General features: G+C 41.7%; 1 protein-coding gene across 1 annotated transcript; it reads left to right on the top strand.

Moving 5' to 3' along the window:
* The first annotated feature begins 714 nt into the window (after positions 1-714).
* On the top strand, positions 715-3,673 carry LOC307014557 (piggyBac transposable element-derived protein 3-like). Its single transcript, XM_079642535.1, has 2 exons — positions 715-2,487; positions 2,659-3,673. Exons 1-2 carry the CDS (start codon positions 1,434-1,436, stop codon positions 3,387-3,389), a joined length of 1,785 nt encoding a protein of 594 aa, XP_079498661.1. The 5' UTR covers positions 715-1,433; the 3' UTR covers positions 3,390-3,673.
* Positions 3,674-17,674: the final 14,001 nt, after the last annotated feature.

Here is a 17,674-nt window from a genome sequence, read left to right as displayed (position 1 = left end):
GAACTGAACCTGAGCTTCCAACAGTATATGTTCTGCTGGTAGAGGGTGTGGCATCTGGGTATTGACAAGTCAGGGAACCCAGGAAGAGAACAATGGAAAATGAGAAATCTCCAACGAGGCGTTTTGGGGCAGCATAGATAGGTCTTTGCTGTGTTAGAGTTTTACTCGCTACAGGGTGTACGTTGAGGGTTTTTGACTGCAGACCGTTTACCAGTGGCGAACCGTCAGGGCCTTCAAGGTATTTAGAGAATACCCTGGAACACTCAGATAAAACAAACAAAAACAATCGATTTAATTATATAAATAAAATGTATATAACATGAATAAATGAGAATTGTATCTGTGTCGGTGATCTGTAATATTACAGTGTTACGTTGATTTGTTTGTCCTTCTCGGGCCATGCACTACGCATTTCAGTGGTTTTGTGTTAGAAAAGAAAGCAACCAATCAGATCTTGTCCTTCAACCAAGGTATTCAACATCCTTGATCGAATGCCATGGCCGTTGCACTGAATGAGAGCGTACGTTTGGACTGAAAGTTTGATCAACCAATCATATATTGATTTGTAGCCAATGGGCGTATTCTTCCAGAGTTTCCCTCGGTTCCAGGGTACTCTAGAACAGGGGTTCCTTTATTGTGCCAAGGACCGGCAGATACATTAAAAAGAAAATCGCGGACCGGTTGTCAATTTTAACTGATTTTAACCCATAAGAACCTGAGGTGACGCGCATGTCACACACAATTTTAGGGTGTAGCAGGGGTGTCACTTCAAGTATACCCTTAATTTCAACTCATATAGTCCTGAAGCGACACCCAAGTCACATTTCTGAAAGGTCATGTGACCATTGGGATGACCTCATGTTCAATTAGCAGCCACCTTTCCTGACTGTTTTATCCACAAGCTAACTTCAGTCTGCCAGCTAATTTGCCCCTCTGCCCATCCTGAGGATAAAAGGTAAGATCCATCAAATCCTATGGTTGAAATATTGGATAACATGTTGTTTGTCGAATATAAATCATTGTTTAGACTTTTTATTTTTTATTCTGTGGTAAAAGAGCAAGTAAATATGTGTGTGACATAGACGTCACTGCAGGCATTTAGACTAAACTGGTAAAAAAAATAAGTGTTGTGACCTATATGTCACAATTAGAAAACTTGTCATTATCTGATCAGTTTACTTAATTCAATTATACTCAGTAATATATTGTTATTATATTATATATATATAGCTAGCTATAACTAGTAATAACTAGTTACTTATACTACTATCTAGCTAGCTACCTACAACATGGCAGGTTTAGGACTAACGTCATGTGGCACTTTACCTCACAGCTGGAAATGATAATTACCGTGCTGTAGGGTAAAGTGCTACCAACGTTACATGATGACATCAGCTGAAAGTCATGATTATTTTCCATATTTTCTTCTCTAGATGAACAGGAAAAATAGGTGGGATGGAGACAAGGACATCCAGAAGATCCTGGAAATAATCCTGGATGGAAACGAAAGTGAGGTGGAGGGATTAGGTGGTGAGGATGAAGATGAGGATGAATTTGATGATCCTGTCTTAGATCCTGATTATCAGGAGGAGCCATATGAGTCGGAAAGCGACATAGGGGAAGAGGAACCACCTCAACCAGAGGGAGAAGAACCTCCTAATGAAGAACCTCCGACTGCAGCATCCCACCGTTCTACTGGCCAAGAAAGATTCTTATGGCGAAAAAAAGCTTTTGAAACACCAGACCACACCTTCAAAGGAGAGAGGGTCCAACCTCCAGATGAGCTCCCCACTCCCCTGCAGTACTTCAGGAGGTTCATTACAGATGAGATGCTTGTGGCAATGATGGAGCAAACCAACCTCTACAGCGTTCAAACCTCTGCCACCCACAAGAACGTGCAGACCACAGTAAAGGAGCTGGAAATCCTAATCGGCATGTACCTGCGCATGGGACTTTGCCAGCTTCCAGGAAACCGTGTCTACTGGGAAAACGACACAAGGATTGGCATGGTCGCTGACAACATGTCACGCGACCGTTTCCAGACCCTCCTCACATCTCTCCACTTCACCGACAACGAGGCTCCATCCAACAGGCAAAAAGGGGATAAGTGCTGGAAGATCCGTCCATGGCTTGACATGTTCCGCAAACAATGTCTCCAGATCACCCCGATGGAGCACAACTCCATCGATGAACAGATGGTCTCGTTCAGAGGAACGCGCTGCCCCATCAGGCAATATGTGAAGGGCAAACCCCACCCCTGGGGATTCAAGATCTGGGCCCGTTGCTCATCCAACGGAATCCTATGTGATTTCCAGGTCTATGAAGGTGGCACTGGGAAAAGAACCACACTTGGAATGGGAGGAGATGTGGTCGTCAAGTTGTGTGAAACTCTTCCATCAGGCCAGAACTACAAAGTGTTCGCCGACAACCTCTTCTCTTCAGCCGCACTGGTGCGAGAGCTTCGTCAGCGGCAGATCTTCTACACAGGTAACACACACACACACACACATACATACACGCACACACACACAAACACACACACACACACACACACACACACACACACACACACACACAGGTAATAACAACATACCTATGGTCTCATTCTCCTTTGTTTCTAGTTTTGACTCATCTTGTCTTATTCTTTATGTATTACAGGAACAGTCCGCAGCAATCGCCTGGCTGGATGTCAGCTTGAGGATGACAAGAGTCTTGCCAAGAGAGGCAGAGGATCTTTCGATTGCCGGGTGGAGAAAGAGGGGTCCATGGCCATAGTAAAGTGGCATGACAACAGACCTGTCACCTTGATCTCCTCTCAAACAGCAGTGGAACCACAAGACAAAGCTAGGCGCTGGAGCAAACCCCAGAAGGCATTCCTTGACGTCATCCGGCCTAATGTCGTCAAAGAGTACAACACCTTCATGGGGGGGGTGGATCTCATGGATAGATGCCTTCTCCGGTACAAATACCACATGAGATCACGGAGATGGTACATCTACCTCTTCTGGCACACCCTCATGGTAGCCCTGGTCAACGCGTGGCTGATCTACAAGAACGACTGCAAGCTGATCGGTGAGAGAGCACTGAATCTAAGAAGATTCCAGGCAGAGGTGGCAACTTGCCTCATCCTCATCCAGGCAAGAAGGGGGCGCCCATCACTTGACATGAACACTCCATCTCCTTCAGCACCTCCCACGAGAAAGAGAGTCCATGTTGGAGTTCCTGATGATGTCCGTAAGGACCACTTTGGACACTGGCCCGTGAAATCTACCGAGCGTGGCCGCTGCACAGTCTGCAAAACAAATGCAACCACCACCCTGTGTGAGAAATGCGACGTGCATCTCTGCTTCACAGAAGAGAGAAACTGCTTCAAAGGCTACCATTTCTAAACAGCCAGCAGTAGGCTTGGAAAGGATAGTGTAGGATGACTGGGAGGAGAAGAGGAACGGGAAGTTGTTGAGATTTAGGTGTTGTGGAATTAAAAATATTCCTGGTGATTATTGACACTCTGTTTCACGTGTTCCAAATGGTTCCAAATCTACCAGGCAACATGTTTTCTATTGTTCAGATTGTACTTTTCCTGCTGTTGATCTGAAATAATTTCTAGCCGGACATTGTTTTTTTTATTATTCAAGTGGCATTGGATGTTGATAAAAATAAAAAGTCAGCTACATTCTCAGTCTGATTAATTTTAGACAAATGAAGATTGACATTGACCTAACAGACAAAGATCCACCTCTCACCTGGTCCAGTTTGAAATGTCAGACACCTGGTGTGAAAAATGAATGAATGGCACTTGTTCTACACTAGTAATACATGGCATATTACATATAATAGATATAATACATATTGTATTGTCTCTTGAGGACAGTGTGGGACATGGACATGGTCTTTGAATAGAGTGCAATTGCGTTATCAACACAGGTGAGTAAGGTGAGCACTAATGATCAGTCCCTTGCTGCAGGTGTGGTGCTCTGGCGACAACACTTGACCTTTATTTGATGATAACTCCTTCTGGGAAGGTCTTATGGACCTTGGGGAATGGACTTGATATAATTGTTCCTTGGGAAATGTAGATGTTAAAAAACATATGGCATGCCTAGGTGTAGAGATGTTTGGTGGGGGCACTTTTGGAGCCAATAATGGCATGCGGGCCCTTTTGGGGGCAATCGGAAATGCAAATACTCCTTTCTCTCTCTGTGCTCTTTCTGAGATGGTTTGACCATGACTTATTCATCTGAAATGGATTCCATTCCTTCTCAGCTTTCCAACCATACATAATATGCCTATGGTAACATCTTTGGAAGCTTCAGAGTTAATGGAATGTGCTCAGGAATGTCAGAAATGTCAGAAAACACTGTACATTTAATAATTTAATTTAACAATCAAATAAGACTGCAGTGACACTGATGTCCCTTTTCAGATCTCTGTCATCTGGTGGTGGAATTTAGATTTTTTTTTTAGACATGTGTTCTATGTGCTCTATTCAACCTGTGTTATGCTCCCACTAATTTTTATTGAGCCAGAAATTGGTCCAGGTTCTTATGGGTTAATATGTACTCGCCGCCAGAAGGTAGCAACAGAGGCTAATTGTATATGTAACAGCCTGAACAAATACTAGAACAATATGCATCTAAAATATATTAACAACGTTTAAAAAAGAACCAGTGTCATTTTTTGGTTTTTCGGAAAAACTGAAAACCAAAAAACCGACATTATTCAGTCTTTAAACCGAAACGGGAAAAAAGATAAATCAACATTTTGGTTTTGTTTGTATGATTTATGGATAATAGGAAAACGAGGAGAAGGCACATTATGAAGGAGATGTCCGGTCGCCAGAGTGTGTGTGTGTCTGTGTGACACTGGCATTTGTTTTCAGAAGATATTATGATAGTGTTGTTCGTTCCGGTGCACTCTGACAGCATTTAGCACTACATCGAGATTAAGATTAAACTAACTTATTTTGGGAACACCCGCATATAGGCTACCTATGGAGTTAGCCACTGTTATAGGTGCGAAAATTATAAAAAAATATTATGATAAAATATTTTTATATATTTATAATTCTGCAAATATTACGATAAACTCACAGCTGTTTCGCGGCCCGGCAGTAACACCCCCGCGGCCCGATACCAGTCCGCGGACCGGGGGTTGGGGACCCCTGCTCTAGAAGGCCCGCTCGTTAACTGGCTCGAGACATAGGATAGATGAATGCAACGAAGCAATTCATGCCGTGTTATTGTTTTTAACGTTGAAATAACAAGTGCAACAGGTGAAGATGAAGTTGTTGCGGAATTGTTGTGAGTTCCCTTTTCAAGACAACAATTCAGTGAAAAGACGGACATTATAATGCCGGGGGGGGGGGGCGGCGGGTGTGTGTGTCTATATTTTTAGAGACCCAAAAGTGACAAATGAAATAGCAAACAAAATGAATCAAAGTAAAATAAAAACGAAAAAGTACACAGGGGTTGTTTGAAATAGCAAATGTCTACACATGTACATATGCATACATATCAGCATGCATATATACATTCAATACACATACACACATACATGTGACCATACATACACATCTATACATATACAGTATATTCAAATGGTGTATAGAAACAGTCAAACAAGGGATGGTCGTCTTTGGGATATGTAAATTCTCCACTTTTTCCATATTTCTTCAAATGTGTTTTCCTGAAGCCTCATTGAGAAGGTGATTCTTTCCATAACATAGATTTCATGGATTTTGTCGTACCAGTTGTCAAGAGAAGGGATATCCGCTTTGAGCCATTTTCTAGTTATTGCTTTTTTTGCAGCAACGGTAAGAATTCCAAATATTTGTTTTTTTTGGAGTTTGTGGGGATTGAATGTACGAGCCCAAATAGAAATTCGTCCCAGTTTAAAGGGATTTTTTCCTGTAGCACTATTTCAATTTCGATATGGATCTTTTGCCAAAAAGTTGCCATTAAAGCGCAAGCCCAAAACAAATGGTAGTGATGTGCTAACTGAGAACCACATTTCCTCCAGCAGCTGGGAGGCCCTAGATCAGTGGTACTCAACCTTGTCCTAATCAGGAGCCACATTGACGAAAAAATATTTTTGCAAGAGCCACAATCCAAAAACGCTCCTTTCCTCCCTGAAACCTTTATGCATTTGAGAATATGGATAATAGTAATATGTTACTTAAGAATGAAAAGCATAATGTACAGTGCAATAACTGTGATTTCTTATTTTCACTGCAACCACAAAACACACAAAACAACAGATAACAGACAGCATGTTTACTGATAATCACAGTCCATATAACAGCAGATTATACACAGCAGGGGTTGTCAGAAGAGTAATGTTGACCTTACTTCACACTCAATGTGATTTCTGACACTCCTTCTGCCGCACAAGTGATTTGAAGTCGGGCTCTGCGCTGGAAACGGCGATCCGGAGGGCCTCTGTTGTGTGCTGCAGACTCAATCTGTTTCGGTTGCGACATTTTATTTTTGTGAGTGCAGAGAATGCTGCTTCACACCGGTATGTGGACGGAAACATTGAGATGATGCGTCTTGCCAGTCTGGAGATATTTGGTAGATGCCCCACCAGTTTCCAAAAGTCCACGACATCTGTAATCCGAAATTGACGCTGAAGTTCATCTGAGCTCTTTAACTCCACGAACTCCATTTGAAGCTGCACAAGTCCGAGCTGGTCGCTTATTTGCTTCATTTCATTGACTTCAATCAGGAATGGGTTTTTCACAAGTAGAAAAATATTGCTATGGTCCTTGAAGTCGTGGAATCTGGATGTGTAGTTTTGCTTGAGCTCAGTTAGCACCTCACAGAATTGAGATTGACAGGTCAGGAGAGCGTCTGCATGCCTCGCCATCACTTTCTGCACGGTGGGGAAGAAACGGTAATCAGAACCACGGACACTTTGGTCGAGTACATCCAGTTTGTCAGAAAATACTTTGACAGCCGTGTAGAGCTCATACACGGTCTTGTTTCTTCCCTGCATCTTGAGATTAAGTTCGTTCAAGTGCTGCGTAATGTCACACAGGAACGCAACAGACAGCACCCACTCTTTATCATCCAAAAAGGAAAATTGGGAAGTCTCCCCTTGGTCGACAATGAAGGCTTTCAGGGGTTCAATCAAGTCCATTAAATGTGCAAGCATACATCCTTTAGACAGCCATCTGATCTCGGTGTGTAACACCAAATCTCCATAGTGAGTGTCAAACTCCTCACACAGCAGTTTAAAATTTAAGTGGTTTCTTGCACGGGCCCTGATATAATTAACCACTTCGATTACATTTGCCATCACTTCATTCAGACATTTGAACTTAGCAAACAAGGCTTGTTGATGCACAATACAATGGTATGAGAAAATACCCTCAGCAGCAACCCCGCCGTTTTTAAGCGTCTCTTTCAGCAAGGCCACGGCTCCGTTCCTCTTACCAAGCATCGCCGGTGCGCCATCTGTCGTGAATGCTGTGATTTTTTCTGGGCCAATGTTAAACTTCTGTAATGTTTCCAGCACAGCGTTTTTTATTTCAATGCCCGTTGTTCCATTTTTCAGTGAAACCATGTCAAGCAGTTCCTCTGTAATGTCAAGCTTACTGTTGACCGCCCGGATAAAGATTAGTAATTGTGGCGTGTCATTGACATCCAAGCTTTCGTCCATTGCAAGGCTGACAAACTCAGCGGATGACAGTTTGTCCTTAAGAGTATGTGCAATGTTCTCTGAAATGTCTGATGCCCTCCTAGCTACAGTAGAATCCGACAGTTGCATTTTTTTGGCCTCTCGTTCCAGGTCTTTTTTCTCAGGAAACAACGTTGAACAAGCCAGCAGTATGCAGTCCTTCACCATTTCTCCATCAGTATATGGCTTCATCTTTTTCATCAGTTCATGTGTGATTTTGTAGGATGCCTCTGTCGCTCTTTCACTCGTATTAGTGTGGAAAAAGTTTTTTTGAGCAGTTCGGTTCTGTTTGAGTCTAGCCAGCTTTTCCGCCCTCAGCTCTCCACCTTTCGGAAAGTCGGTACTGAACTTCGGGTGTTTTGTGTCGTGATGGCGCTGCAAATTGGACCTTTTAAATTGTGAAATGATGTTGTCACAAAGCAGGCAGGTGCATTTTCCCGAACCGGTGGAGACGAAGAAAAACTCCAGTTCCCAGTCCTCTTTAAATGTTCGATATTCCTCTTCATATTTCCGTTTAGTCGTAGCCATTTTTGCATAGTGCTGTATAGTTTTCCCAGTGTGACGTAGCAATTATCTCGCGCGAAACAATCAGAGCGCGAAACCTGACATAATATTTGATTGGCTATTCAGAGGGGGAGGGGCGACGACTGATGTGTGACTTGTGAGTGATAATGAAATGTTGATGAATTCTTCTGACTTTGTTTTTCGTTTTTCAAAGATTTTTTAAATTTTTTTTTTTTTTAAGTAGGACTTAAAAGAGCCGCAGTTAGTCTTAAAAGAGCCGCATGCGGCTCGCGAGCCGCGGGTTGAGTATCGCTGCCCTAGATGATGTGATGACTGAGCAGGGCTAAAAAAGTACCTGCTCAGCATCTTCCAACTAAACATTCTGTAGGTGCCTGAGCTCGAGATCTTCCATTGAAAATTACAATAATTTGTCCAGACTTCGTCAAGGATGTTTTTTTTGGTTTCGTTTTCCCATTTGTGTTTTATATAGAAAGTATTTTCCTTTTTAATATCTTGAAGACCTTGGTAAAGTTTTGAGATTACTTTCATCCCTGTGTCTGATGTGTATGCACTGGTGAAAACTATTAATAAAGGGTTTTCAAGGGCCTTCTGGCTGTCTGACAGGGAACTATTTAAGTAATGGCGTACCTTTAGAAATCTAAAAAAATCACCGTTATTCAATCCATATCGTTTTTTTAGTGTTTGAAAATCAAACATGGTTCCTTTGCTGAAAAATGTGCAATATGAAGTAAGGCCATGTTTGGCCCAATCTTTAAATGTTTTATCTAGCTTGCTCGGGGTGCAATCAAAATCATGTGAGCACCATCTTAATATCTTCATTTCCTCCAGCAAGTCACTCCTGGTAAGGACCCGTAACCATAATTTCAAGGAGAGGTTTATCTAGCGGTTATCTTTTTCCAGTAAGTTTTTAACATGTCTTTTATCCCCTAACCTTGCCTCGATGGGTACTCCTCCTGATACATTATTCTCAATTTCTTTCCATCTAGCTCTGTAGTCTGGCTTTCACCATCAGAACAAGCTTCTTAATTGGGCTGATATATAGTAGTCCTTCAAGCAGGGGAGCGCTACTCCTCCCTTGTTTTTTGCTAGTTGAAGAGTACAGAATCTAATCCTTGGTTTCTTCCCTTGCCAAATGTACCTTGATATGGTTTTATCCCATTCGTTAAACTGCTTGTCTGTGATTTCAATTGGTAGATTCTGGAAAAGGTATAAGAGTCTAGGTAAGATTCAAAGCTCAGCACTGGGATCAAGTTCCATCTATTTATGTCTTCTTTTATTTTCTGACTTAGAGGGTTGAAATGTAGTGTATACAATTCCTCTGAATCTTTAGAGATGCTTACTCACAGATATTTTAAGTGGTTCAGATCCCAATTAAGATCAATGATTGAGTTTATATGTTGGCTTGGCTTGTAATTAAAGATCAGTATTTGGGTTTTTGTTATATTGAGTTTGTACCCTGAGACAAGACTATAAGTATCCAAAAAAGTCAGTAAACTCAAGAATGATTCATCTGGGTTTGACAGGTACTATATTAATATATCATCAGCAAATAATGATAATTTATGTTCCTGACCATATACTTCTACACTGGTAATATTGTTATTTTGAGTAACCCCCAAACTCAGAGCTTCGATATAAATTGCGAATAACCGAGGGCGAATTGGACATCCCTGTCGTGTACCTCTCTCAAGGTAAAAAGAATTTGATATGGCTCCGTTTATTTTTATTCTTGCATAAGGGTTGTCGTACAGTGCTTGAACAGTATTAATAAAGGTCTTGTGAAAGCCAAACTTTTCAAGAACTTGGTATAGGAATTTCCAATTAACTTGATTGAAGGCTTTTTCTGCATCGAGGCTTAAACGTACTGCCTGGAGTTTGTTTTTGGATATATGTTCAACTATATGTAGAGTTCTGCGGATATTATCTTGAGTTTGCCATTGTTTGATAAATCCTGTCTGATCTAGATTTATTATCTGAGGGAGGATTTCTTCGAGTGTTTTTGCCAAAATGTGGGTAAAGACACTTATTTGACGATAGCTTCCACAGTCACAATTGTCTTTCCCTTCCTTCGGTATCAGGGAGATTACTGCTTCGCCCCATGAGGGGGGGGGGCTATGCCTGTCTGAAGCACGTGGTTAAAAGCATCCCTCATTGTTGGGATCAGTAGATCCTTCATTTCCCTATACCATTCAGAAGGGAAACCATCTGGGCCTGCGGCTTTATTGGGTTTTAAGTCAGCGATTGCCTTTTCTACTTCTTTTCCCGTAATTTCTATAATTAATTTATGATTTTGCTCATCCCTCACTTTAGGAAAAGTTATCAAATCAAGGTAACTCCTGATGTTGGTTTTATCTATTTTAGGCTGTATTTATAGGTTTTTGTAGAAACCGACAAAAGTTTGATGTATGTCTTCTAAATTACTATGTATAATACTTGTTTCAGGGTCTTTTATTTTATAAATTGTGTTCTTGATCTGTTTTTTTAGTTTATAAGCCAATAGTTTTGCTGATTTACCTCCTACCTCATAATAACTTTGTTTTTGAATGTCGTTTCAGAGGATTTCATGGAGTTCGTTCTTTTTTTCTTTATCTATTTCCATTTTAGTTTTTGTATTTAGTGTTTTTTTATGTATATTTTCGAGATGTTTTAGTTCTGTTTGAAGCTGATTTGTTTTCTCTTTTCTTTGCTTATTTATGTTTGAGGAATATCCAATTATTTTTCCTCTTAGGACAGCTTTGCATGCATCCCACAAGATTATTGGGGACACTTCAGATAATCATTTATATCGGTCCTGATTTGAGGCCTAATTTGGTTAAGAATTCCTGTGTTCAGTCTCCAGATTGTGCTTTTCCTTTCTAGTCCTAGATTTAATGGAGCATGGTCCGAGAAGTCCATGGTCCCTATACTGCAATTTTGAACCCTATACATTTTTTTCTGATACATAAACAGATAATCAAGCCTTGAATATATTGAGTGTGGGTGTGAGTAAAAGGTCAAATCTTTCGTAGACGGATTTAGGTCTCGGCATACATCCGAGAGCCCTACGTCTCCCAAGATCAATTTAATGTTCTTGGTGATTTTTTTCCCTCCAGAGGAAAGGGGTTTTGATGTATCTAAAGTTAGGTTAAGTCTAACATTGAAATCTCCCCCACAAATTAGAATTCCTTGGGCCTCCAATGTTATTAATTTCAAAAATGTGTTTGTAAAATGACCATTCAGATCCTGGGGGGGGCATATACATTCAGGAGGGTAACTAAAGTACCCTCCAAATTTCCCTGAATAAGTACATATCTCCCATCTTTGTCCTTTTTTTCATATGTGCATTCAAAATTTAATTTACTGGAGATTAAGATTGTTACGCCCCTCCTGGATCCCTTTCTGTAAGAGGATGAATATGGACTGAAGTTCCACTTTTTAAGTTTTTGGTGTTCCTGTCCTGTTAGATGAGTCTCCTGAAGGAGGGCTATTTCTGTTCCATCTATTTTTAATTTTGACATTACTTTATTCCTTTTAATTGGATTTCCCAGACCGTTCACATTGTATGTAATTACTTTAATTGACCCTTTACTTTTCATGGTGATTATTTGCCTTTATTTTAAATCCATGAGTTCCTACATTTAAATAATTTCTCGCATCCCCTGTTGTATATATAACATTAATAAAATCCAAAAGTATAACCAAAAAAAGTATAACAAAGTAATATCCACAAACATAAGTGGCATTGACTTCCAGGTTTAAGGCCACATATTGGGCCTTGGAGTGTTGGAGTGTGGAGGGAAAGTCTCTTCCTCTTAGTGATGGAAGGGGACCCTCTTCAGCCCTTAAACTGATACAATGGTCCATAGAATACAGAGAGTAGCAATCCATGTGCCCGTGGCATAAGCCTTCTATTCAATTTGGTCTTAATTTATCAAATATCCCGATGTCGAAGCTTTCGTAACCGTTCCTTGAAATTTTGCTTGGAGCTCGGGTGCAATCGACCTCCTCGATTTCTGCTGGGTTCCCAGGTCAGCCGGTTAAGCCGGTCCAGTAGCGAGCTCGGATTTTTTAGGACAGTCACTGTTATCCCTCTCTTCACCATGCCTGCCGTTGCCTCCTCAGCCGAGTTGTAGACCACTGGATTATCATCATAAAACACTTTTAATCTAGCCGGGAATGGGCTCTGGAATCTTATGTTTCTTTCCTTAAGAGGCGCTTTGGCTTCCGCATACTGCCTCCTCCTTCTCTGCAATTCAGGTGCGTAATCATGGTCCACGTTGACCTTTTTTTCTTTGAAAGAAAAACCCTTTTTCTGCCAGGCTTTTTTGATTACGTCTTCTTTTAATTTAAAACTTGAACATTTCACCACGAGTGATCTCGGTGAGGCTTCGGCCGGAGGTTTGGGGCCGAGCGCACGGTGCGCCCTCTCGATCTTTAGCATAGAGGGGGTCAGTTCCAGGCCTTTAATTAGTAGCTCTTCCACAAATGTGATCACCGGTGTTGACATGGCTTCTGCTCCTTCCTCTACTCCGTAAATCATTACATTCTCGCGGCGTGCTCGTCCCTTTAGGTCCGTCAGTTTAGCCTCTGTCTCTGCCTGTAGCTTAACTAGGCCAGATACCACCTCTTCCCATGACTGGATCCTGGTTTCGGCTGCGTCAATTCGTTCCTCTGCTTCCTCCATTCTTTTGTTAATTTTATTGATGTCTTCCTTTATTCCGGTGAGTTGTCAGCTATTTAAAGCCTCTCTGCTCCTCTCTGTCTGCCCTCTGCTTTCCCCTACAGGCACCTGGTTTTGGTTGAGTATGTTATGAGTTTTCTGAGTTGCTTCACTTTGTGCACTTCAACACTCTCACACTTATACATGTCCATGCAATCCTCACCCTGCATTTACACTACTGATACCACTGACATCCACACTTCATGCTTCATTTGTTTTGCACTTAATTAATTTGGCTAATTTGAACTACATGCTTTAATAAAACGTATTTTGTTAAATATGGTGTGTGTCTCCTCTTTGTTGTGGCCTTTTGAGCCATGTCATAACAATACTAATTGGCAGATGCATACACTAGTTATCAGCATGAAGGACACATTTTTTCATTGTCTGTTTATGTGAAATATGTAGAAGCCATCATTAAATTGTAGACCAATGCATGATTAAATACACAAAAGAGATGAAGCTCAGCGCAAGTTCAGGCAGGAAGACCTATCACTTTGTATTGCGCGTCATGGCAATACTCGCTCCCTTCACTAAATGATAGGGAGCGCCACTCCTCAGCTAACCTATCACTTCCCTCCGTTCACAAGCCTAATCATCGCACCTGTTAATCCCTCTATATATGCTCTCCCCTTTTCCATCAGCTGTCTTCCAGGTGTCAACGCGCAAGCAGCAGCAGGGCTTCGTCCCAGCTCCGGGTATATATTCATCAGCTCCGCAGTCTTGCGGATTAAGCTACAGGCGGCGTTCCCCAGTTGGCTAGCGGTTCTAGCCGGCCACCCCGCAAACCCGGACGTGGAAGAAAAAGACAAGGATACTGGGCTCCACGGAAGTTCCTCCAGCTTAATGGAAATGGGCTATTTCAGGCAAACAATTGACACACGCCTTCAGTCTCTCGAGAGGGCATCACTGGCATCAGGGACGCTCAAATGCGGCGCTTCCGGCCTTCACGCGGAACGGGCCCTCATCGCTTGCGAAGCTTCACCCACTTCCGGCTTCAACCACAACCCCTCTCGCAGGCAGGCAGGGCTCAAGCTACATCTCATCGAAGCTACTTCTCCTCCCGGCTCAGTAGCAGTACTGGTCTCTAAGTGCGTCTTAGGTGGCAAGCAGGTAGTGATGGCGAGATGAAGCCTTATGAAGCTTTGAAGCTTTCCAGCCAATTGGTTCGCAAAGGGTTCATCTCATGAGGCTTCATCATGGGCTTCATTTGAACATAAACCCCCTGTTGGTCAAAGCGTGTAAAACAGGCAAATTGGAAATATCAACAGTTGTGCTCTATCTCATACCGAGTTCCCAATGAGTAAAGCCTTAGAATAACTCTAAACAACGAACATAAAATCCTATTTTCATGTTAACAATATTGTTTTCATTCCAGTTGAACAATTGTGATTGAAAAGCCTATAGGAGGCTGGTAAACATTGCAAAGAGGGATTCATATTCCTTAATATTATTCATAAACTTAACCACGTTGTAGCCTGAGAAGGCTAAACCATAATACATTTATTAACTGCATTATCTCATTTAGCTGAAGCTTCTATAAGCAAACCCTGCGGTCGTGGGTCGGCTGCTTTCCAGCTGAGCCACAGCCCACACGCTGAATCTACCCAAAAACACTGGATATATCTAATCTGCATTTATTCATTTATTTATTCATGTTTTATTCCTACATTTATTTATGCTTGTATCTATTTATACTTAGGACATTTTCCGACCTCTATATAAGTGAGGGTCTGAGCTCTTTTAATTTCATCGTGTCACCAGCGGACCCGGGTACAGGAGGGGTAATATGGTTCTTGTTATACATCCATGGGTATTATGAGCGTCGTGGCTCAACGGTTCAAACGATCCGAATCGCTTCCCGAAGCAGTCACGTGGTATCGACAGGCAGCGAGGTTCGCTTGTCATCGATGACGTCACTGGCCCAAAACGATACAAGCCTCGATACATGCTTCACAAAAAGATTCGGGGATTACTCGACACACGCTCCGAAGCCTCGGCGCAATACGTAACGGGTGTAACGCGTTACAGCATGGAGTTATGCAGTTCGGGTAACTACTACCCGTCACAATGCTCAGTAAGTACCGCTGTTTCAAGCTTCAACACAGCCACGGATGCTGCCCATCCGTGGTTTTTGGGGGTTTCTTTCAGGGAGAAAGAGAAGCTCATGTAAGATGATAGAAGACAGTCTAATCACCCAACCAGCACATCAGCATCTACGTCTCACCGTGGCGTAATCAAACTGCTAATTAAGCTAGTCCTATACCAGGGCTCGACAGTAACGGTTGCCAGGTTGCCATTGGCAACCATTTGGAAAATGTCAACCACTTCTTGGACTTTGGTTGCCATCAGTGGCAACCAGTTTTTAAGATAAGAAATAAGGACAGCAAAACGTGCACCCCAAAATAGATAAATGTTCATATTCGTTTTTAGAGTGATATTTAATTGTTGTGACCAGTCGGAACCTGATACTTAAATTGCACGTGCATTGGCGTGATTAAGGAGCCAGAAAGCGATGCACGTTTACTCGCGTGCGCGGTGCGCCGTGCGTTTGTTTTACAACAAAATGGCGAAGCAAAAATAAGTTGCTTGACTGTGTGATAAAAAGTTCAGCCAACACCTCAACTTCTCCAATGAATGTTCAATGTGATTCAACTGATGGAGCAAGGTAAAACCCGAACGAAAAACAAAGAGGAATGTTTTCCATTCACTTCCGGTAAAAGTTCCTTCAAAATAAGAGTCCCGATCTTATTACTACCAAAATAAAAGTGCAAAACGAAACTTTACCATAGAAAATGGTTGCATTAAATTATAATCACTTCTATAAAAAGGTAACACATTTTAAATATAGTTAGACAAATTAAAGGTAATTTACAGCATCAATAATTAATATCAAATGTTTAACTATGAATGGTTTTCATTTATTTAACATTAGAAATGTATTAGTCTGGCCAATCCAAGACTTCAATGCTGAAGGGGCAATGGGTCTATGGTGGGGGTCAGCACAAAGGTCAAGAAAACCCACATTTGAAAGGGAGACAACGGATGATCAAGAAACTGGTGACTTGCTCAATTCATTTGTGAGGGATCTACGAAGACAGGACAACAGCAGCACTACTGGTATTTTGTAGACCAGCAATTGAGGGTGGACAAGTTTACTACCACTTAGGTTCAAATAAGTGCGTTAATTACTTATTGTAAAGCATTTGAACATTCTTGTGTCACATGTTCATTTTTAAGTTGATGTATAACTGTATAGCATCTTAATTATTTAAAATATAAGGTATCAAAAAAAAAAGGGCAACCGTATTTTCAGTTGGCAACCAAAAGCGGATGCCTGGTTGCCAGCCTGGCAACCACTTTAAAAGTTAGCGTTGAGCCCTGCCTATATCATGGGTCATGTCTCAGCATTTACCTAAGCAAATATTATTTCATGCTGCTCATATTGCACTCATATATTTGGTTTCATGCTCACATGGCTTATGTTAAGCAGGGTATGATATTCATGCATCATTGTACTCAAGCTAACAGCCGCATTACATTGTCTACATCTCCCTCTTCGCCGGGCATCGGCTCGTGCCGGCTATCCAAGATCTCTCCAGCTTACCTCTGGTAAACATGCATATAACTGGTGGTGGTGTCTTAAAGGCCCAGTGAAGTGCATGTTTTTGCACCAAAATGAAATGGCAGTTTCATTCCTTACATATCATTGTGCCTGTTCATGGCTAAAATAATTTTTAATAATTCATAATTAATGAATGAATGAATTATTAATTTTGCCGTCTGAGCCTAACGGAAGTTGCAGACGATAGTGGCTGTGACGTCACAAGATGTACCCAGTTGCGATTGTAAACATGGCGGAGACTCTGGAAAGTGATACTAGTGTGAGAGAAATGATTGATTTGGACAGCTTTTCGGACAGGATAGATGAGGAAAGTGATCAATCTGGTGCACTTTGAGGGCAACATTAAGAGATTTATGGATACAGCTCTCAACACTCATATGAAACATATATTTCAATAATCAAAAAACATTGGAAGGATTTCTTAACCTATTTTATACAACTAATATTACATAGATGGAAATATTTGTTTACATAGATGACCAAACCCACTGAGATAACTTAGGCTACAGTTTACCTCCCTGAGCTGACGTTATCTCTCTCAGTCCCACAGGAGAGCACTCTCCCTCTCCTTATTGTTGAAACAGCTAATCTCCGTTAGCTCCGAGCTAGCACCAGATGCTAACAACAACCCTGTAACTCTGTCAGTCTCTCTTTCTCTCTCTCTCGAATCGACCAGTGGCCTTTATTTATCATGATCAATCAAATAATCTACGAAACAATGACACCAGCCAGGCTCACCTTCATCTTTTGGGAACAGAAACATCGCCACTTCGGCAAACTTGACATTACTACAGCCAGCGGCAATGCATCGTTTCCCCTGTGTTTTTCATCCCTCTTTCTTCACTGTCGCCTCCATTGTCAGGTTTTCTCGATTGGCAATCACTTCCAGTCGACTCCGACACACTTTCCAGGAAAATACTAGCTCAAAAACGTTGAGAAATTCGACTTTGAAAAAGAGAAAAAATGAACGGTGGTGAATGTAAACAGTGCGGCGGCGTCCATCTCGTGACGTCACGCAGTAGATCGCAAGCCACGCCCACGAAGGCGAAGGTCGACTGCAGATTTCCCCGGAAAATTCAAAACTCGTCAAATTCGTTGCTATTCCAACATCTTTTGATATGGGTTCCAATGAACAATTTTGGTCATTA

The sequence above is a fragment of the Notothenia rossii genome (genome assembly GCF_949606895.1).
Source record: "Notothenia rossii genome assembly, chromosome: 8".
Taxonomy (NCBI): Eukaryota; Metazoa; Chordata; class Actinopteri; order Perciformes; family Nototheniidae; genus Notothenia; species Notothenia rossii.
Note: the sequence above shows the minus strand (reverse complement) of the source record. Positions and strands in the feature narration are given on the sequence as shown.